At 31.8% G+C, this 24428-nt stretch overlaps 1 protein-coding gene across 2 annotated transcripts in view; it reads right to left on the reverse strand.

The window, feature by feature from the left end:
• NECTIN3 (nectin cell adhesion molecule 3) overlaps nt 1-24428 on the reverse strand; it is a 138196-nt gene that overhangs the window by 50142 nt on the left and 63626 nt on the right. The window contains exons 5-7 of one of the 2 annotated variants that reach the window (XM_037017658.2): nt 23248-23399; nt 5050-5188; nt 2878-2959 (exon numbers count right to left, since the gene is read on the reverse strand). In XM_037017658.2, the coding sequence (XP_036873553.1) occupies nt 2878-2959; nt 5050-5188; nt 23248-23399 (373 nt within the window). Of the gene's footprint in view, nt 1-2877; nt 2960-5049; nt 5189-14127; nt 17130-23247; nt 23400-24428 lie in introns of those variants that run through there. The other variant, XM_037017657.2, reaches the window with a different exon arrangement.

Raw genomic sequence — 24428 nt, forward strand, 5'->3', positions numbered from 1 at the left:
AAACAATTGACAGACAAAAAGACAGATGATGTACACATGAAAGTAAATTCATGGGAAAAAGTCTGGGAGGATATTTAAATTCATAACAATAGTGATGTCTGGAGAAGGAATGATATATTTGGGGATGGGGAATGAAAGAAGCCTTTCACAGATGACTCTACAAATTTCTGTGGTATTTGATATTTTTGTACCAAAAATATACTTATGTACTAACTATATAATATTGAGAAAACAAAACATAATAGTAAGATAAAATATACTTTAATCATAAGTTAACATTTGTTTCCTAAATGAAGACTCCCTTTGTAGGATTATCATCCAATAATGCGACAAGCTGGCAGTATCTCTTCTCTTTGCCTTCAAACAAGATATTCTTTATTTCCCTCGTACGTATGCATGTTTTTGTGCATATTCTCCACAGTATGGTAATAGTTTCCACTCAAGGAAATTGCCTCCTTACAATACCAGGCCTTATTCTCCTGACTAACTTGCATTAAGAGGGACATTTCTCAGGGATACGAGTTTGGCACTAATACCACAAAAGTAACAGTTAAGCAGGATGGACAAATGTAGATAGTTAGGAACTGCTGCTTCTTGTGGTTTCCAAAGGGTAGCACACTGATGCGTAAACAGGTGGGACTCTCTTCCTTAAAGCCAGGGTGATATTTGGGAGCTTGGCCTGACGCAGCAGGTCACTAAGCCTGGCTTTAAGGGCTGATGAACAATGACTTCAACTATGAATTACCTCATGAGTTTAAAGTTGACAAGTTATCTAGTCAATGGAACATTAGGAAGGCATTGCCTATTACAGCCAAGAAACTACTTAGATAGTAATTACCTACTTACAGATTATAGACAGAGTTCTATTATTTTGCATTTTGATATCACATTAATTAAAATACAAAAAGCCACATCATCAACATATGATATTATAATGCATGGATCAGAACAAATTGTTTTACTGATGGACAATGGTTTTAGCCTAAATTATTCTTAAAACCTTTCCAGAATTAAGAATTATTTCATCTCCAACTCAAGTTCTGACTCTCACAAACTAAATAACAACAACTAGTTGACACTTTGCAGTATTTTATAGAATCAGTTTTGCAGCCAGAAGAGGGAAAAAACATGTTTTTGACCTGCTTTATTTTACAAATGAGTAAAAAATAACAATGTTATTAAATGATCTCTGACTCCCCAAAGTCTAATTTTTATTATCCATTGCAGGTGCTCTCCCATCAATTTTCTTTCTAAAATTTCCATTATTTTTTCCCCATAACTCTTCCTCTCTGTACAGACTTATGCTTTTGATTGCACAATTTACTACAAATCAAATCACTCTAACTCCACAACTGAGTAATTTTATCACATGCTTCATAACCCCTACCTCCAAAATTGACCCATCCAGGAAGCCTTCTTTAACTCCAAGGATACTAAAAAATGTGTAGGTGAAAAAAAAGCATGTACAACTGTCAACTCAAATCATCCAAGAAAAATTCCTTTTGTGTTTATTTAGCAGAGCCTACATACATAGCAATCATATTTTTGTAAGTAAAACCCAGGACACAAGATCTGAGCCAAATAACTTTTTTCCAATCATAAACTTTCATAAATATTTAATTTGAAAATATTAAATAATAACAAGTTATGTAGTTAATTGACTTTACAGGCAAGAGTAAAATTATATGCAGTTAGTGTTGCCCTAGAATACTGCTAACAATGTTCTTCAAAAAAAAAAAAAAGAAATTCCCAAAACAGAATCTAGAAATCCCCCACTAGCTTTGTGGAAGGAGGAAGATAGCTATCCTTCTGGAGCAGCTTACAGTAGGTCTAGCTAAATATTTTATTGACATTTCACACTACCTGTCAAATTCATTTATTTGCCTAAAGAGATATGGGGCTGCACTCTATATGTGAAAACAAGAGGTCTGAAAATAAGGCCTGTCTTAACCCCTAAGACACCAATCTTGTGTAAGATGACAAATCTGGTGCTCATTGTCAGTGAGCGCACATGTCAGGGAAGGCTTCTTCCTGCCCCATGTCCAGGCAGCAAACTGACTACATGGTAAGGAACAGAAGATGAGAACATCTTAACAGATATATGCCCTCGGGGTTTTTATACCAAATTTAAAATATTAATTGGTGAGCAAATGATTTGCCTTATTCAAGTGAAAATACAGAACATATTTTAGAAGGAAAGCATTATAGAATATTCCCACGGTAATACAATCCCAATAGTATTAGAGTCCCAGTAGGCTTCATGGTGATAGAGGAAAAAAAAAAAAAACAATAACTAAGGCTAAGTATAAAAGCATTGAAATAATCTGATGGTTTAAATTTTCCCAAACTTTACTTTTGCATAAATTCCTGTAAAATGATTCCAAAAGAAATTCTGAAAGTTATTTGGGACTCAATATTCATATCCAGAATTTTAAATTAGAATATAAACATTTTGTTGATAAAGGAATGGCTAAAACTTAGATCTTAAATATACTGAGAACGAAAATGAACACATATTCCAAGGAGAAAAATCTCTTTACTATACTGTACCACAGACATTCAATTTTTCTGTCTTTCATTCTATATAAAAATACATGTTACAATGAATCTATGTCAATAAAACTGTATTAACAGTAAGTCCTCAGCCATAACTTTTAGTAAAAATTTGTAGCCTAGTACATTATTGATGTGTCTTAGCTACACTGGCCATAACTTCTTATCAATTTGTGAACAGAATTTGATCCCCTAAATATTTCAGAAAAATGATTATTACTCTAAAATATTTAATTCATAATGACTAGATAATATGTTTGAAACCAATAATATGCATTGCTCAGTATTTTTTATTTCATTTTAAGTGTTTTCATGAATACTTACCTGATACAGGTCTTTTTGAGGCAAAGGTGGGGATTGTTCTTCATACATAGGAGATGGTTTATGTGTGGGTGGAAGGTCAATCCTGCATTAAAAAGGTTAAAAAATATGATTGCCACATTTAGAAAACAAATAAACAAACATGGGAGGTGTACAAAGGTTTCTCAAGTCTTAAGGATAATATCCTCATACTAATACTCATATAAGCATAAATGTTTCAGTTCTTATATATCCACTAATCTGTCATAGATGGATAAAAAAGGAAGCTAGTTTTAAAGGTTCTAATGTTTAGAACTAATCTAATTGATTCATATTTAAAGAAGAAATTCAAATTATTTTTTTGAAAATAATTATTAAGCAAGCAATCTAGTACATGACCAATTTACTTTAAGGATTGCACGGTTTTGCACCTAATTATGCCTATCAACATTAATGACAGTCAAACATGTGCAGGGAAGGCACTTTTCTCCAAAGTCTCATAAAAGTGATTTAGGAGACTCTATCTTAAAATGATAATGAAAAAAGTTATGCTGTTTTGGAAATACTTTCAAAATTATTTTTCAAAAGCATGTTAACATAATATTTACCATGCAAATCAAGGTTTTCAATCTACAGATCATTATAAATCTTACCACTTGATATAAACAAAGGGACCATCATGTCCCTAGGGAATACATTTATTTTTGCCAAAATGACCTCATCTATTAAAAACAAACAGTATTTTAATATTTTAAACACTATTGAGTTACAACTAAAATAAAATTAAATATATCTTGTGGCTGTGCATTTTAGGAAAGAATATCTTATGTAGTGTTATGTGTTTGAAGATCACAGATAATAATTTTCAGTACATGGGATTACTCAATCAAACAAAAATGTTAACTATATTAAAGGATAAAGAGAATGAAAGCTATAAAGGTCAAAATACTTGAAAATTCTGTATCTCTAATAACTTCTCAATGTGGGCATAAAATAGTATTTTAATGGATAGAATTCAAACAATAAATAAAATGGTTACACAGATGTAATTATTAGCCTTCTACTCAATTATGTTTTGAAATTATAGAAATACCTGAGATAATCTGGGAACTTAGATGAAGTTAATCACATGCTAGTCACTCTTGAAATATTAAAAAACTCATCTTACAGGTATTGCACTTAAAGAGTACTTTACAGTCCTTTTATTTAAAGTAATTATTTCCTTTCAGCTAATGAAAATCACAGCCCCAATGTGCCATAGGTCGTTTAAGTGAGGAACTGAGGCTCACAGAAGTGATGTGACTTCTTCACAATCAGTCGTGATAGAACTGAGACTAACACCCAGGTGTCTCTAATCCCGAAACAGCTGTACTCTGTGCCAGTTAGAGGCTGAGGCATGCATAAAGCGTTTGAGAAGACAGGAGAAATACATACTTTGAGAGACAACCTTATGTCCTAATATAAAAAAATAACTACATAAGAAACAAGGCCATTTGCACAGAACTTCACAGTTCACAAACATCACCTTATTCTACATTCATCACAACCTTGTGAACTAAGTAGGAAAAGTATTATTCATGTTCCACAGGGGCAGCAACAAAGCTGTTGATGCAATTAAGTGAATTGGAACACTTTACAGCAAAGTACAATTTCTGCTGATAGTTCTATCTCAATGATTAGGCCAAAAATATTACTTTCTCTTTAAATAAAAATGATGCACATTTATGACTCCCTAAAACCAAAATTCTTTAAGGAAAAAGCTTTAAAACTCTATGTATTTAATAACTCTTGACAGCTCAAAGTTAAGTTTTATATCTATCATAAGACAGGAATATACAACCTGAAGAAGCCATTAAACTTTTGAACTTTTTTATAACTGTCTTTCAACTACTTTATCAAAGACCTGCATTTTTATTCAGAAAGCAGAACAAGGTGTTATTGTATTACCATTTGGAAAGATATACTGTAGGTGAAAAAGCTTTCTAATATATTTGTCTCCAGCAGTCCCTTGAGTGTTTATTTACCAAGATGTAGTTTAAAATTCTGATGAAAACATGGTCATCTCACAAAAATCTAGTGTTATCTTTACTTTACCCCTCAGACACCGCCCATATAAGTAGCTAGCTGTACAGATAAGTATAAAGTCTGATGCATAATGAATATTCATACTTGAACACAAGTAAAGAAGTTACCTACACTTTGTCAAGGTAAGATGGTCTCTTTTTACGAGGAGTCAGCAGCACAATCACAAAGATAGCAATGATGAAAAGGGCCAGGACAGCTCCAATTATAGCTCCAGCTAAGGCAATGGGAGAGCTCTGCTTAAACGGAACATCTGTAAAGTAACAAACATTAGGCTTTTCAAACAATTTCAGAAAAGAGTTCTTGTACCCTAATTGCTACAATGTGCAGGGTGGACATACATTATCCAACAGCAAGCTTAAACGACCGCAAATTTGATTGATTACTTTTTTTAGCAATATGCTAACACTCTTCTTCCTTGTAAGATGTCTCCTTAGCACTCCAGCTTTGCTTTTTTACATGAAAAGGGTATCCCCAGTCAGATACTAATGAGTGAACCTATTCTCTACAGGCAAAGAATGTCTGTAGGAGAAAAGGAGATAAAGGATGACAACTATTTCAAGTTCTATCTATAAAAGGTGATAAAACAAAAAGAAATTTCTTTAATAGAGCTAACCAACAACAGAGACATTTACCATTTTTATTCTATTAAAATATAAAAGAAATTCAATTAGAGAAACCAAAAACCTTCAAGAGGCAAAAAAAAAAAAGGTCCCAGACATAAATGCTCAAAAAGTAACACATGTAAAATTTAAGTTTTAAAATAAGAACTATTACTAGAACAGAACAGTCTCTTAATACACACATATTTACTACAAAGTACACTTTAGTCTCTTTATTACAAAATTAAATGGAAATTCTTCCCTATCTCCTTGCTATAGATAGTAATACTATCATTTCTGAATACCAATTCCTCTGTCCTAGCTTGTACCAGTGTCTGAAAAAGGACTTTAAAAATGTATTAGCATTTCACACAATTTCGAAAAATAAGTCATACTATTTTATGAACTCCAAATAAGAGAATTTACTAAAATTATTATAAATATACATTTTCAAATTTAAGTATTCTGGATATAACAAAACTATCAATCTTGACTGTATTATTTTGACAATTCCAGCCACATTAAATCCAGTAACTAAATTTGTATTCAGTCTTTAACAATAGGCCAAATAAAACCTATTAAGGTTACAGGACCAAGGTTATTGACCAAGGTCATATACCTTTTCAGTGGCACAAATAAAATATCCCAGTATGTCCAGGACTACTAGATCTAATACCTGAATTCAGCAAAGTTGCAGGATACAAAATTAATACACAGAAATTTGTAGCATTCCTATACACTAACAATGAACTAGCAGAGAGAGAAATCAGGAAAACAATTCCATTCACAATTGCATCAAAAAGAATAAAATACACAGGAATAAACATAACCAAGGAAGTGAAAGACCTATACTCTGAAAACTACAAGACACTAATGAGAAAAACTAAAGAAGACACCAATAACTGCAAACACATCCTGTGCTCATGGATAGGAAGAATTAATATGGTCAAAAGGGCCATCATGCCTAAGCAAACTATAGATTCAATGCAATTCCTATCAAAATACCAATAGCACTCTTCAACGAACTAGAGAAAATCGTCCAAAAATTCAAATGGAACCACAAAAGACCTCAAATAGCCAAAGCAATCCTGAGAAGGAATAATAAAGCTGGGGGAATTACGCTCCCCAACTTCAAGCTCTACTACAAAGCCATAGTAATCAAGACAATTTGGTACTGACACAAGAACAGACCCATAGACCAATGGGAACAGACTAGAGAGCCCTGATATAAACCCAACCATACATGGTCAATTAATATAAGATAAAGGATCCATGAACATACAATGGGGAAATGACAGCCGCTTCAACAGCTGGTGTTGGCAAAAGTGGACAGCTACATGCAAGAGAATGAAACTGGATTGTTTAACTCAATACACAAAAGTAAACTCAAAGTGGATTAAAGACTTGAATGTAAGTCATGAAACCATAAAACTCTTAGAAGACAACATAGGCAAACATCTCCTGAATATAATAAGCATGAGCAACTTCTTCTTGAACCCATCTACTCAAGAAAGGGAAACAAAAGCAAAAATGAACTCATGGGACTTCATCAAACTAAAAAGTTTTTGTACAGCAAAGGACATCATCAACAAAACAAAAAGGCATCCTACAATATGGGAGAATATATTTGTAAATGACATATTTGACAAGGGGTTAACATCCAAAATATATAAAGAACTTACACACCTCAACACCCAAAAACAAACCCAATTAACAAATGGGGAGAGGATATGAAGAGACAGTTTTCCAAAGAAGAAATTCAGATGGCCAACAGACACATTAGAAGATGCTCCACATCACTAATCATCAGGAAAATGTAAATTAAAACCACAATGAGATATCACCTCACACCAGTAAGGATGGCCAGCACTGAAAAGAGTATTAACAACAAATGCTGGTGAGGATGCAGAGAAAGGGGAACCCTCCTACACTGCTGGTGGGAATGTAAGCTATTTCAACCATTGTGGAAAACAATATGGAGGTTCCTCAAAAAACTAAATATAGAAATACCATTTGACCCTGGAATCCCACTCCTTGGAATTTACCCAAAGAATACAACTTCTCAGACTCAAAAAGACATATGCACCCCTGTTTATCACAGCACATTTTACAATAGCCAAGATATGGAAGGACCATAAGTGTCCATCAGTAGATGAATGGATAAAGAAGATGTGGTACATATATAAATGCAATACTATTCAGTCATAAGAAACAAACCCTACCATTTGCAACAACATGGATGGAGCTGGAGGACATTATGCTCAGTGAAATAAACCAAGCAGAGAAAGACAAATGCCAAATGATTTCCCTCATTTGTGGCGTACACAAATGAAGCAAAACTGAAGGAACAAAATGGCAGCAGACTCAGACTCCAAGAATGAACTAGTGGTTGCCAAAGGGGAGGCATGTGGGAGGGCGTATGGGGAGGGAGGGAGAAGGGGACTGAGGGGTATTATGTTTAGTACACATAGTGTGGGGGATCACAGGGAGAACAGTGTAGCACAGAGTGGATCTCTGGCAACTTGCTGCACTGATGGACAGTGACCATATGCATGGGTATGCATGGGGACTTGATAATATGGGTAAATGTAGTAACCACATTGTTTTCTGACGTGAAACCTTCATAAGAGTATATCAATCATACCTTAATAAAAATAAATAAATCTTAATGTATATTAAAAAAATATATCCCAGTGTGTCACATGTCATGTATGCTACCAATTCCACATTTAATATTCTAGAAGTTTCCCTTTGGAAAATTTTTATTTTGCTAGGGGATAAAGAGGCCCTATCATTTTTGTCCAAGTGTACAGAAATTGTATAATTTTGATGACAATGACGAAGTTAATACCATAATTATAGTAATACTTTTGAAATTACTTTTTAAAAATTCAGGTTACTCTTGGAACATAATTAGCCCAAATTAAGATTCTCAAGGTATAAATTCATTATAAATTCAGCAAACCTCACACCTCCTCCAAGAAAGCCTTTCATTTAATTTCAGCAATAATAAATTTGTTAGTTCTTTATAAGTAATAAAACATAATCACAGACTTTAATATCCCAAAGTCCTTCCCAATCTGAATATATGCTGTTTTTAGTATCTTATGCAATTCTCAAGTCAAAATAGATACTATTTTTTAGACAAAAATTATGGTCTACTTACCCAATTCTATTTCATTAGTCTTATAAATTCTAGTTCTAGAAATCTATAACTGAGAGTTGGCTGTATGTATATCATAGCATTTAATTCTGTTAATTTGAGCATAACCTGTTACCATTTATTCTTTATATTTATCCTTTTTCACACACCTCTTTTTAGTATTAAAACAGGTTAGTAACTGCTAGGTAGCAGCTGACAGAAAAGCTAGGTATGAAACCATTTACCAATTGGATAATATACAGTATATAGGTAAATTGACTATGTTAAACACATATATATGATTTACTTTCTATTTCTTTTCTGATTCACCTAATTGAGAAAAAAAGAAAATATATTTAAGGGCATTAATATTTTAAGGGTATTAATAGGTGATACGTGTAAGAGCTGAAATCTCTTGTATTCAAGTCAAAGATTTTTGATGAAAACTGAGAATTAAGCTCCAGTGTTCCTCTTCCACTTCCTTGCCTATATAATCTACATATCCTACATTACAACAAAACCTCTACAAGGAGAAAAAAGCAAATGTTTAAGAAATCGGCATTTTTAAATATTAAGCTAGTTTACTGAGTGACTGAGATGAAGCAACATTATCATTACCTAAGATGTTACACTACATCTAATCATGTGCTTCCAAGCAGTAGAAAACAAAAAAGCCAAAGCATTAAAATATGAAGCATCAAACGGGTGGGCGCATGTGTCTCCTGTGATAACAGGAGCTATATTAACGCATATAAATGGAAACTCAACTCCAAAAACAGAAAAAAAGCATTCTCCTATATAATAAAAGTAAACTGCCCATAACTAAAGATATCATGCATACATCTTATGGAAAAAATGTTCAAAAATCAGTTAAAAATCATACTGCAAAAAATTTAACAGATATAAGAAATAACTTTCATTACTTCTGGGAAAAATAGATGTATGAATATAATAGATATTAAAATGAATTGTCTGTTATTACTGACACAGTGTAAAAACTGTTCAAGCATGTGCTCACCTTTGAAACCGAGGCATATTTTTAAAAATTAAATTCTATTCTACACTAGAATACATGTTTACATCAATTTTCTAAAGTCATTTAATACAGATGAGCATAGAAATCCAGTCCCTTTTCACAAACACCAAGTCCCAACAATTAATTGATATGCTTCATCCTTTTTTTCTCTTCATTCCCTTCACCAAAACTTCAGTGAAGCCATCAGGATTCACAGGTTAATATGGTACTCTACAAACTTATCTTCTCACCTTTTACTTGCTCCCATAATACATGACTGTATTACCAACTTTTCCCATTCTTTCATAATAGCCTCTTTTAATGTTTATCTTTTTAATATGACATCTAAGTCTTTATATACATCCAAATATTTCTCCCCTGCTTTTTAAATACAAGTCCCCTATTTGGGTCATGTCAGTCTCACCAGCCTCTCATCCAATGAGTTAGCAATAGTGGTAACCTAGTACATGCCAGGCCTGGTGCTAAATGCGAGCAATGCAAGGATGAACTGTACATAGTCCCTGTCCTCACAAAATCCCCAAAGTGGGATTGCAGAACCCATAAAAACATGTATTTTCCAACATTGGAAAATGTTGCAAACATTGACAAAACCTCAAAACCAGAATGCAAATATCTTGTTATACACAGAACTTTTGTTGTTACAAAGTAAAACCATGGCAATCTAATCAGATGTGACAAGTTAACCAAAAAAAAATTTTTTTCAAAAACCTTAGGATATCAAATATAGTTCTACATTCACTCTTAACAATGAACTTCACACTAAACCCATACTGTGGTGAAATAGTAGCTAATGTGAGGGCTGAGGTTACTGTTATTAGCAACACACTGAAAAACCAACATCTTGAACACAAAGACTAGCACTAAAAACAGTAGCTGGGATAAAAACAGCTAAGGTCCCCAAACAATGTATTTCTCCCATTTGAATCTATTTGTTTTTGAAAGGTACCATTTTAGCTATCATACCTGAAAACAAAGTGTCAAAATATACTGAAAATGGAATAAAGCTTTTGAATCACTCTATCAATAGGAAAAAGCGAATATTATTTTAAAAAATGAAGCACAATCATATGGTTTTCTCAAAAATGTTTTAGTGAGAAAAAAAGTTAACTTTTAAAATGAGACCCATTGTTTTCCCTCTTGAGTAAAATACTTAAAAAATATTATTTCACCGTTAAAATATCCATTTTTAAATATTTTATAATGCATATAGCAAAATACAGTAGCATGATTTATAAACTTATACATATTAAGAGTGCATACAAATTTTTAACTGGTAGGTACAGTCAAAAGAATTTTCAAGACCACTGATCTAGAGAAGATAGGAAGATAGGTAAAAATCAGAATAAAATGTGAGGTTAATAAGTTGATATAAAAGAATATGGGTGGCAGGTATTAATTGAAAAGGGGAAAGGAAAGTCCCATAACGGCATCATTTGAACTAGACCTTTATTTAATACAGGCTGGTTTCCCAGTGCGGAAAGGGAGGAAAGGAAATTTCGGGTAAAGAGGGCAGCATGGACATTAATTACTCAGATATCAAACCATGTGGTATGGTCAAAGAACAGAGTTAATAGATCTAGACAGAAGCAGGTTCCCTATTAGATGCAGGACTTGAGCATCAAATGGCTGCTAATATTAAAAAGCAGATATTAGGTGCCTTCTGAAGGAAAAACATAACACTTAAAAAAGTAACCTTGCCCCTAAATTAAATCATAATTTTATCAAGGCTCTACATCTGTCAATTATAGAAAATATAGAAGGGGCAACCAGCACAATCCATACTGGGAAAATGCAGTATCAGTAAAACCATTTCTTCAACAAACTGCAAGGGAAAAATGGGGTAAGGGGGATCAGTGCACAGGGGAACACACAGATGGAGACATTTCAATTAATCACAATATATGGATATTCAGATACTAATTAAAACCACAAAAATTATTAGAAATGTGAACTCACTGGAGGCTTGATATTAAGGAATTATTAATTTTGGTATAATAATGAATCTGTGGTTACTTCTACTAAATGTTCCTTATCTTTTATAGCTACATACTGACTTATTTACAGATGAACTAAGGGCAAGGTGGGATTATGTGGATAGGTGTTTAAGGGAAAGAATATTGACCATGATTTCATAATTGAAGCAGGTACATGGAGGCTCATTTTATTATTCTATCCTACTTTTGTGTAGTTTTCCATAATAAAATATTTTTAAAAAGGGAGGCCAAAGGCCTCTAGATCTAGTTACTTTTGGCTTTTAGATCAAACTGTCCTTTCAGGACTAGGTTTTTCCTGGGGTATTACTCCTAACAGAGACTGGACTTACTATGTCTATATAGAAATTTTACAGATGTAAGGAAATGAGGCCTTAAATTATTCTAAAGTTTTAAGGATTACTTATAGTTTAAAGTTGTTCTACTAAACTCATTTTCACTGCTTCTTCACCCACAGCACCCAGCCAAAACAAATGTGAAATAGACATCCCAAAATGAATTATTTTATCCTTCTAAATCAAATGAACATGATAAAGTAACTATTGTAAAGGTTCAATAAGTGACCCCTAACGGTGTATACAACAAAAGTTTTTGTAACCAATGTTTGATTTCAAGCTATTGATGAAAGCATATCACTCCTCAACTCAAAGCAGATAACATACTTACAAGAAAAAAAGCACAACTTACTGGAATAGGAGAAAACAAATATATAAACAGAAAGTACTTTAAAAAACAAAGAAAAGTTGATAATACCCTGTACACTATTCCAAATATTTTTTCATGCATGAATTTTATATTGGTATTAATAACAAAGGAAACTAAACTTAATCTAGTCAAATTTTATGTTATTAAAAAAACCCAACTGATTCTTGCCCTAAAATAATTTTAAGTTTAGAAAAAAATATTACAATTTTAAATGTCAGGAAGTGGGGAGAACTTGATTACAAACTATTCGAACAACTAGTTTCTAATGAAAGCAGAATTGAAAAACACTAAATGTCAACTCAAAAAATATCCTATGAAATGTGTTAATTCCAAACTCAAAACCAATATATATAATGTTGCTTATAGCAAAGTCACAGCAAAAACATTTAAAATTTTTCTTAACTGCTATGGTTAGACAGATGATTTAATTCATGATTGTGAAGAATGTTAGTCATGGTATGTATATATTTGATAATAACTAAATGGTTAATTAAAATAAAATTTTATAATGGCTGACATGTTAACTAAGAAGTTTTCTCCAATTTTAACTGTATCCTTACCTGATATAATCTTGTTTGGGAAGAATAAAATCACTAATTAAGATAACTAGGTCACACACACACACACACCCTGTCTCTCTTTTTGTCACACACACACACACACACACACCCGTCTCTTTTTGTCACACACACACACACACACACACTGTCTCTCTTTTTGCCCCTCTCTCTCACTCCAGAAAATGTAAAGACAAAGGAGGTAATACAGAGACATAGCCTTGTTAAAGATATAAGCCTCTAAAGAATTTTTTGTATTACTTAAAGATTTGTTGCATGATTATTAGGGCTACCACCTGGTAACTTAGTAAAAAAATAAAAATAAATCACTGATACAAATTAAAATTAAATCCAAACTCAATATACCAAAAATTTGAGAAGGAAGCTCCTTATGGATGACACATTTCTAATTAACCAGGAAAAACAATTCAATTTGTAAATCATTCCTGTTAGAATTAAAAATTAAATATGGATACCATTTCTTCCTTTCTTATATTTTGTATTGACTACTTCCATACATTAACAACTTACTGCTTATAAAATTTGCTTTTAACAGTATTAATCAAAAGCAAAATCAACATTAAATCAGATGCTTTTGCTTACAAAATTGCTACATTTCTCTCAATTTTTGCACTTACACATTGTGCTTTATATAGCCCCTTATGCTAACCAGGTAGCCAGGGTTATCTTTGTAAACTTTCTTGTATTATGGGTATCAGAAGCAATACTTACTACTGAAAAACCTTAATGGTTTCTTTATGTTAGACTTATAAAACAGAGGCAATACTACTAAAAAACCTTAATGGTTTCTTTAATGCTAGACTTATCAAATAGAAACCTTTTAGGTACATGGTAAAATACTAAATCTTTCGACTATAAAGTACTTCTCAAATGTCAGATAGCCTATTATGTTTTAATGTTTTTTAATGAAAATGGCAGGAAAAGAGAGTTGTATTCATTTCTGTTGTATCACGGAAATATTTTAACCACTATGAACGGAAACCCTAGGGTGAACACAAAAATGAAAAGCTAGTTCAAAGAATATGAAAGACATACATATAAACATGGCTAAAATAAAGTAAAACTATCCTTTCATCTTTTCCAAGAAGAGTCAGGAATTTCATATTTACCTATCAATTAGCTGTGCACATCACTTACATTCAAAAATTAACAAAAATGTTTATTTATTCGTTTATAAACAAGTCTATGTACAGTAATACATAAAGTTCTAATAAACAGTGCTATGCCTCAGAAAGTCTTAACCACTAGTATCATTCTTAAAATTTTGAAATAATTTTGTTTGCCAAATGATTTAGATTAAAGATACAGAATATATCAAATATTCACTTGCAGTTTTCCATGTCACTCTCTCTCAACAAAAACAAAGAAAAAAAAATCCTAATTGAACAATGGCCACAATATGAAAGGAATTTGTTACCGTTGAATAGGTAATTATATTTTTGAAATAGTTATTGAAATACATGGCTAACTTCCTTCAGATTATATGAGATTACAGTATTCTCAGTGATTACTCTGCTCAGATTCAAATAGAATTTCAAATCATTATTCTAAATATGAAATTTTGATCAAAGCTACAAATTGACATCTTCCATAGTATGAAATCTTAGACCCATTCTTCTGGTGAACATAGCTTTGCTAATATAAAAAAAATAGTCACTTCAATCACTGGTTATCATCAAGAAAAGGTTTTCTTCCATTGACTTTGACTAAAGAGCCTTCATAATTATCAGTGATTAATTATATTTAAAACCAATATTTTAAACAAGCATCAATAAACTTTACTTAAATGTATCCTTAACTTACAGTATTATGCAAAATGGGAAGAGAAATAAAAAAGGTTTCTAATTTCCACAAAATACTGCTAATTAAGATAAAGGAAATTAACAAATATTTAGAATAAAGCCTTCCCTACTCACAAAATTACATAAACATGTTAGAACTTTGCCTTACAAATCTGTTTGTAGATTTGACGAGGATTAGGGGGGAGACAGTTCGGAGGGTGAAAAAAAAGTACCTACTTTGCCTTTTTATTAACAAAATAATTTATTATTTTCCTACTAATTTCCACTTCAATTCCCTGGCAAAACACCTAAGGCAATTCTACACAATACTTTTTTCAATGAATCATCAACAGAAAAAACATTCTTTGGGTTTCAAAACAGTTATTATTATTACAATTTTATAGGACTCCTCTATAGAAGCAATTTACCTCACAAAGAAGAACTATATTTGAAGTTAGAGAACATTTCTTTTTCATAGGATACAGGACTTCTGGAAAGAATATGCTTAATGTGTTACTTAAACAAAAACAAAATAAAAACCTCATGATGTTCCCAGTTTTAATTGGAAAAACAAAAATGTTTAATCACATACATTACATTAAGTCAGAAAAGGGGGGTGGTTTGCCAATATCCATTAGCAAGTGTCAGTGGTTGGGTTCTGTAATTCAGATTCTTCTCACTGAATCTCAAATTTCCAAGTTTATACTCTAATTTTTTTTCTGTGTATTTTACCTGTTTAAACAACATCAATTTAAACAGCTAAAACAAGATGGTCTAGAAAATTGTATGTCTAAATTTTTGGCCAAAACATCTTATTTCTAAAACTGGTATTCCTATACTAGTTTACCCATGTTTTTCTATATACTGAAATGCCCTCTCTGCACTATATTTAACTGTGTACCAACTTTTCATTATTATTCTCATAGTTAGGACATGAAGCATTAAAACAGAACTACTACTTAATGTACCAAAAATTCAAGTTCACATGACAATATAAGAATTGTTCTCCAGAGATGAAAAAAATTATAGTAATTATCATGTTTAAAAGGCATGTTTTTATTATACTTGTATGTATTTTGGACAAAAATATTCATCAGCTAATATGCTCTTCCACACATTGTATTCACTGAGTTTACTACCACAGTTTTAGTGCAACAAAATATCTTTGAAAGCCACTTTACAGTAATTATGGCAAGGCTCATTCAAATGCAGAGATAAAGATACCATTTGTATAGAAACTTAGAAAATAATGTTTGAAAAGGAAAGGTGTTTCATCAGGCTGAATGTTTTTTGTATACTAAAAATATATATAAACATTTTTTGAATTCATTTTACCATCAATTTTGATACAGTATTATTTAATGGTGGTAAATTTTGAGAGGTATATGTTTAACAAATACTGGAGATTATAGTCTTAGGTAAACATTTAACACACAATGCCAAGGTAGTTTCCTTTTTTTAAAATTTTTGTACCAAAAGTCATACATTTTATGTTGGCATTTCTTCTTACCTGTGTGCCTCAGACCAATAAAGTACTCTGCATTAAAATTTAAAATCTTGAGACAGTAGTACAGCATTGAAAAAAAAAATGTAAAGCAGCTCAGATACATTGAACCCAGATTTTACATTTTCATTAGTCAAATTAGAATATAAAAAGTAAGCTTGAAAATCAAGTTGAAAAAGCTTATTCTTCCTCAAGAAAAAGTATGAACAATCTGAAAATGATCAACTAGTATGAATGAAACATTGTACATAGATTAAGTCACATTTAGTGGTTGCTAAACATACCACTCCCTCCTGGAAATTACGGAACCATCTACATGTGAAACTAAGTCATCTTCATTTTCTTCATAACGTTCATCACTGACAAACTGCATTCCCATTTTTAGATCTTCATAATAATCCATTGGTCTTTCAAACCTACTGAGATTTTCTACATTGTTCCACTGTGTTTTTTCAGGCTCTTCTAAATAGTCTTTCCGTATTAGATTGCTCACTGGATTTTTGTTTTCTTTTTTTACACTGTCTGGGTAAGAATCAAGCTCATCTTGTTGAAGAACATCTATTTGTGATTCTTTTTGCATATCGGATGGTGGAATGTAGTTCTTGGCAAAGTAGTCTCCACGAAACGTCCGTCTTCTCCTATAGCAGAATATTCCAGCCAAAACACTTACAAGTACTATGAAGAGAGCCCCACCCACTACACTAGCAATGATCGTGCCAACTGTATCATCCTTAATTGTTGCCAAAGTTGACAATGGGAAGGGCAATTTTTTTGGTTCTGTTGCTAGATCCTCGATGTCAGCAGTTGAGGGATGCCACTGAATTGTAGGCTGAAGGGTGGTAGTAGTAGGAGGATCTAATGGAAACAGTAAAGATAGACAAGACACAGAAAGGCAAAGAATGTCAATGCAGGCTGATTCAGGAGCAAGTTGAAAAGAGCACAGTTAATGAATATATATTCATAGTAACAATAGTTTTTCATTCTTAATTTAGGATTAGAATGTAGTGGTACTTAAATATTTTCAAAGATAACCTCCAGTGTAAATCCTAAATTATTCTATTCCAAGTTTAAGTTGATATTGTACTCCAAGGAATACATACTTTTTAAAAATGAAGAGTGTTACTTAGGTGTCCTATATACAGCTGGCTTAAGAAGAATTATACCAAGAAATTAAATGAAATCAAATAATTCAAACATACATTTTCTTAGCCAGTAGCACAAGGAAATAAAATGAAAGAATGAAGAAATTAAAATGTTTTCTTAACATCCATCAATATCTAAAATAGTTTCATTTTTTAAGATCTGAACTTATCTTTAAAAGAATGAAAAACTATAGATTCTTGTTAAGTGGCCATAGTATAAGCTGTTGATTTAATAATTCTCTCAAAAATATTTTCCTTAGATAAAGAGCTCTTCTAAGGAAGGGCAAATGTAGTACATACCATTATTTAGTACTTTAAAAACAAAAAAGCATATGTTTAAACTGTGTTAGCCAAATGGGCTACATTAAATGAGACCAATAGACAAAGCAAAAACATATTATAAAGTATTATGAAATGTCATCACCATGTCTGTACTCCAAAGGTAAGATAACTGAACATTCAGGAAATTGAGGAATTTCAACAATATCTACAAAATTGAATGTCACATTGTTTTAAGATGGAGTCTCTTAAAAAAGAGTGGCTAATATTTTAGAGAGAACATTTCAATAATATTTAAATATTAGATGCAAATGATCCTGTGTATTGCCATTAGATTACAGAGTAAATAGCCATTAATATTAAAAAGCAACTAAACATAAATATTAAAAATTAAAGATTGTTAATTATCAATTAAGTGGTATTTGTAGGTCATGTTACACAAAATTCTAGAGTTTGAAGAAAGGATGAGTTAAAAAATCTTGAATTTCTTCATTGATAAAAATAAATGACCTAAATGGTAATCTCCTATATAATTAATTTTTAAATGAGTGGTACTGACAGAGCTTTTGAAAAATGATTGTTAGAAAATTACTAATCTACATGAGGTAAGTTATTCTAAAATTACAAGCTAAAGAAAAATACTTACTGAAACAGGTTTCATCATGGAATGCCATATGTATAGAATGTGGTAAAAATTTAGCAAGTACAGTATAAAATTTAACATATACAGTATAATTAATTTCCTATGAGTTTAAATCAATCTAACAGGCAATCCTGTCAAGTACCTTGAAGTGAATACTAGTTTTCGTATTATATGTAAGTAAATAAAGGAAGAGTTTAATTTGTGAGAACATATTCATTAGCGGAACAAAATCTTAAAAAAATAAAACAATTATGGAATTTTTGGATCACTTCTAGTACCAATGTAGTAAAGCATTATATAATCCAACTTCACAGACCAGGTTATTAAAGAAACAGACTAAAGAGTAATCATTTGTAAAACAATTCATGTATTTTCTGAAGGGGGAGGACTAATGGAAAACTCTATTTTTTAGTAACAAATGTCACCTTTACAATGATTCCCAAAGAGGAAAGTATTATAATAAACTGGTATCAGCATGTTTAAACAAAGTACAAATTATCTACATAATTATTTATAAATCACACATCTTTGTGCACATAGATTTTAAGTTTTTGATAGCTCTTAATGCCGTTTTTCTCAGAACAGTGCATTCACCTGAGCTCTCACAAAATGATATACAACTTAACATTTTTACCAAGTATCCTAAAAAAAACAACCACTGCATTTTACATTTCCACTTATAATGTTCTTTTATGTGATCACAGATGTAGACTAACTCAGACATAACAAAATAACAAGCTTTCAGGAAAGCTAGCTTAAAAAATAATAAAAGAGTAACCAAAAGTAAACCCTATTTTAAAATGTTGTAATATTTCATTTTGTCAGTGGTTCTAGAAATTTTTTAACCCACCTTTCTCAACCAGTGTTAAAAACTGGATAATAATCTAAGTCCATGAAAGAGGGACTAACTCTTAACTAACTCTCAACTGTTGTTAATACTTTCTTATTTTGTATTTTAAACAATAGACATAGATATGACAACGCCTGTAAGCCATTTATTCATGTTTTCTAATTCTTGCCCTGCTGCAACACAATTATAATAACAGTCACAATTTGTGTAAGGCAGGACTACTTTGAAATCACTAATAGCTACTTATTTATCATGATTTCAAATCTTTCCCAACATCATTCCTTACTTGACATTTCTTTTTACAATCTTTGCTGAATGTGTAATGAGTATATAACAAATATAATGGACTAGCAGACTCTGGGTTCTCCACATTCAAATAAAGAACTTCTCAAGTTTCTTTTCAAATCAGTTGAGTTCTGCCAAATAGGAACTACAAGATCTCTATAGCTTTAAGTATATTTTAGCCTAATAATTACTATATTAAAAAAGAAATGAATTAACTCATTTCTTTTTCTTTTAGATTTTATATGAATTGTTCAACTGAACAAAATCTATGAATTGTGAAGTTTAAAAATTGTATGTGAAATGTGGATTCTGAAGTCTGATATATTATCCGGTTCCTAAAATCAATTATGATTTGAAATTCAATATTTGCACAGGAATATACTTTGAATTTTAGGCACAGGAGATCTCATGTGATGTACAGGAGTTTGCTTTTCTGTTCTCAAAGAGAATAAGTGATCATTTAAGGGAAAAACACAAACTAAAAGCAACTAGAAAAACAATTTCTAGCAGTCAGTTAGTACTGGACAAAGAACCACTGTACCCCTGTGAATAACTGAAGTTGAATAATGTAATCTTGAATCAATCCCCTCTTGCCCAAAATCTTATGCTTACTAATATGGGAAAATGAGTAATGAAATTACAGTTTCTCCCTCAAACAGGGAAAATGCTAACTCTGTTCTGTTCTGAGTAGAACACTTTTAGTCTCTAGTCATCACATACATGGCTTTCATAAATATTTTTAAAAAATCATTTCTGAAATTGTAAAATATCAATCTAAATACTGAGGCAGAACTTTTTTCTTAGAGGAAAAGGGTACATATAACTTATAATGAAAAAGATTAACTAATCATTTACTCTGTGTGAATTATGGCCTTGTATTCTGATAAAAGTCTACTAGGCTTCTAATCATTTTGGAAATGCAGCATTACATCTAGGGTATTTGGTACACTCCAAAGAGCTCTTACAGTTGTTAACTAAATTCAGCATACGTACTATATGAAAGACTGGACAGAAAGGCAAAGTCTACATCTTGATGATTACTTAAAACTATCTCATATAATGTTATCTTTTTCTGAATTACTAGTGGTAACTGTGAATCTTCATATTTATTTCACCTCTTATAAGACTTAATAGAGGCTAACCAAAAAAAAAGTATAGTTTATCACCAGTGCTACATTAGTTTCCTTGTTAAAGAAAATCAAATTACATAAAAGCAGATTCTGGATCTTTAGTTCTTTTCTGATTGTTTTCCTGTCAAATAATTTTTTTCATTCATGCACCAAAAGCTTATTACATGCCAAATATTACATGCCAAATATTATTGTAGATGGTGGGAATACAGTTGATTAAAGCAGACAAAAATCTTGCCATCTTGGGATTTATGTTCTACTGGGGGTAAAAACAGACAAGGATATAAACTATGTAGTATATTACATGACAATAAACACTGTAAAGTAAAGTAAGTCAGAGGAAGAGGACAGCAAGTAGTTGAGGAGTGAGAAGACAGAGGTTTAAATTTTAAACACAGTTATGAAAGTGGTATCTGAGCAAAGACCTAACATAAGTGAAGGAAAGAGCACTGAGGATATTTCAAGAACATGCCAAAGCAGCAGAGACAGCAAGTGTGAAGACTGAGGTAGGAATGTGTCTGTTGTGTTCAAAGAACAGCAAGGAGGTCAGTGTACTTGAAGCCAAGTGAGCAAGGGGTATAATAAGAGATGAGGCCAGAGAGAAAATCTAGGTCCAGAACATGTACAGTTTTGTAAGTCATTGTAAAGATTTGGTTTTCATTGTGGGTAAAATGGGAAGCCCATGGAAGGTCTGGAGAGGAGTGACATGATCTGCATGCCCTTTAAAAGGATCATTCTGGCTGCTCATGTGATTACAGATTGAAAATAGCAAGATTAAATGGCTGTTCTATTGATGGCTGGGACCAGAATACGAGCAGAAGTGAGGACTTGGTAAGATTCTGTATATAATGTAATGGTAGAGCTGACATCAATTTGTTGATTGATTGCATGGGATATGAGAGAATAACAGAATCAAGGATAAGTATTAAGGAGTATATCTTGAGCAAACATAAGGATGGAGTTACACCAATAACTGAAAGAAGGCTTTTGGAAGAAGAGGTTTGGTGGCAAGAGACAGTTTTGAACATTGTTGTCAATGATTATTATAGCTCTACATAGGATTAATGGTTATTAATAGGCAGTTAGACACACAAGTCAGGAGTACTGGGAAGTGGACCCAGAATGCCAAAATATGTAAGTCTAGGATATCCCACTGAAATTAGTATAAATAAGAATGTCCAAACTGAGCCCTGATATTTAAATGATTACATAATTATAACACATTGAACCTAGATTTACAAATAATACCCTATACCACATTTTGTAAAACAGAAAAAAAAAGTAAGCAGTTGTTAGGTAACAATATTATAAATATGCATTTCCTGTGGCTTTAAGATCCTTTTTTTTCTTTTAATAAAAAAAAAACCCTAAGGGAAGAAAGGGAGACTAAAATACTAATATTTAATCTCATTCAGATTTCCTCCAAAGCACAGCTGTTGTCAGAAAAGGATAGTTATGGATGTACATAGATCCAAGTTTCTTGTGAGATTCACACAAAAACATACTTGAGTCCCTATCACGTGTCAGGCACTAAGTGCTGAGTATTCAGTGGTAAATAAAACAAACACAAACTGCTTAAATATAAGGATAGATAATAAGTAAATAAATGAATGTACAACTATAAATTGTGGTAAGTGCCATGAGAAAATAATTTGGGGTACTGTTCTTTGAGTGATCACTTAAGGACTGAGAACCAAGGACTGAGAACCTAACACTAAAGCAAGCTTAAAGATTTCTGTAAAATCTGTTATGTATTTCATTTTAGATTCCAAAAGAGATAAAAATCTTAACTACCTATTACATAATTACCATACAAACCTGCTTTTCTAAAAGTTTGCTTCCTGCTTTTCTAAAAGTTAAGTTTCCATTTGTTAGACATAAAGATGGCTACATTCTGGTGGTTGGTAAGGAGATGCTCCAAATATTTTTTATAATTTTTCTAAGTAAGCATTCCACTTATAACTTATTATTTATAGCCACATCCAGAAAAGAATTTATTTTTAGTCCTAACTATATTGTGTCAATATGCAAATTTATACTCAGTCAAATTAACAAAAACATTCATAGTAAACAAGTGGGATGTGAAAAGTCTAAGTTCTTAATGGTTAAGGACTGACAATAAGAAACATCTTACATTTTTATTTCATTAGAACATTTTCAGTAGCGTTCCTACTTTACCTCTCAGTAATCCAATATGGTATAGTCCCATATTGAGTGACAATGTTATTTAATAAGTCAGGTCATTAAAGGTGATATCCCATTTTATCAGATACTTGTTACCAAAAGATAAACAAACAAAAAAAACAATGTTTGTTCTTGGTGTAAAGACTAAAGAACCTAGAAAGGCACACTCTACCTCTAAAAGGACCATGTATTACTTTTTAACTAAAAAATTAACTATATGCATAGGTCTTAAAATGTATCTAAAAACTTGTTGCAAGACATTTTGACCTTTAAGTAAAGGAATGCCATTTTACATTTATATTCCAGGTGGGGTTACTTTATTATATCTCTTTTAGATTAACTGGAAAACCTCACACTGAGGAATCTGTATCATCACAAGAATAGAACACAGTGTCATTGCTATGACTGTCATTATAGGAATAGTTTAAACAGCTCATTTTGCCAGTACACCCTAACTTACCTGAAATGTAGATGACCTTTTGATCACTTCTTTGACCAAGGGAGTTAGTCACTTTACAGACATAAACACCAGAATAATTGAAAGTCAGTGGATGGACAAAATGAAGAGTATTGTCTGAAGCCAATAAACCATCAGGCCACTGTCCATCCAACCTAGATTTTAAAAAACATTAAATCATTTTAATTATCTTCAGACTATATTCATTGACAGCTATTTAAATAAGAGATTATACTTTTGAGATATTAGTGAAAAAATCAGCATCCTTCAGTTAAAATTCACTATGAAATGAAGGCATATAATATCAACTTTCAGTTTAATAAATATGAACGAATAAACTCCATTAAAAAAATCCATTCTTTTAAAATATCAATTCATGTTAAGTGTAGTTAGGCCAAAATATAAGAATGGGAGGCAAAGTGGGGGGAACTATGTGATTTTAAAAAATTACATTCAGAAAACAGGAAAATTACCAAAACATATTATTTGAAGAAATATCCACAGTAGCAAAAGAATTAAATTCTCAGTGAATTACAGATCTACTGATGATATATTTATAATTTTCTTAATGAAAAGTCACTTAAATATATGACAATGTTTCCCTTCTATTAACATATTTAAAGAGCATCACTTAATACTGAGCAATCTATGCTGTGCCCTACAGTTTCTAAAGCACCAAGGAGGGTCTTATAAAATAATTTCATTTGCAAGGTGGGTATCTATGACAATAAATACCAAAGCACCATTTATTATCAGCAATGACTCTCCTTAAACAGTATCTATACTCATTTGGCTAAGAGGTCCCAACTAGTATATACATTACGATAAACCATAACAAGTAAAATCCCACCATAAGAACTCTAAAGCCATCCATTGCAATGGAATTAAGTATACCATTATTCCAACCTTAGGGTACCAAAAAAAACCTACCTTGTCTTTATGTTGAAACTATTTTTAAAGCCCCTATGTTATTTTTTAAGAGAATAAAAAGTCAAGTGAACCCAGGTACTCAACTAGTTTGAGCTAAGCAGATTTTCAAAAAAATTCACTCATTCGGCTGTCCATTATTTAATTACGAGGAGCTTATTATTTACCTTACTCTGCTAGTTTTGCTGAAATGCACAGGTAAATAAGATTTGGATCTTACTTTCAATTAAGTACATAGTAGGAAAATAACAACTCAT

This window comes from Manis javanica, chromosome 3 (genome assembly GCF_040802235.1).
Source record: "Manis javanica isolate MJ-LG chromosome 3, MJ_LKY, whole genome shotgun sequence".
In the NCBI taxonomy this organism is placed as follows: domain Eukaryota; kingdom Metazoa; phylum Chordata; class Mammalia; order Pholidota; family Manidae; genus Manis; species Manis javanica.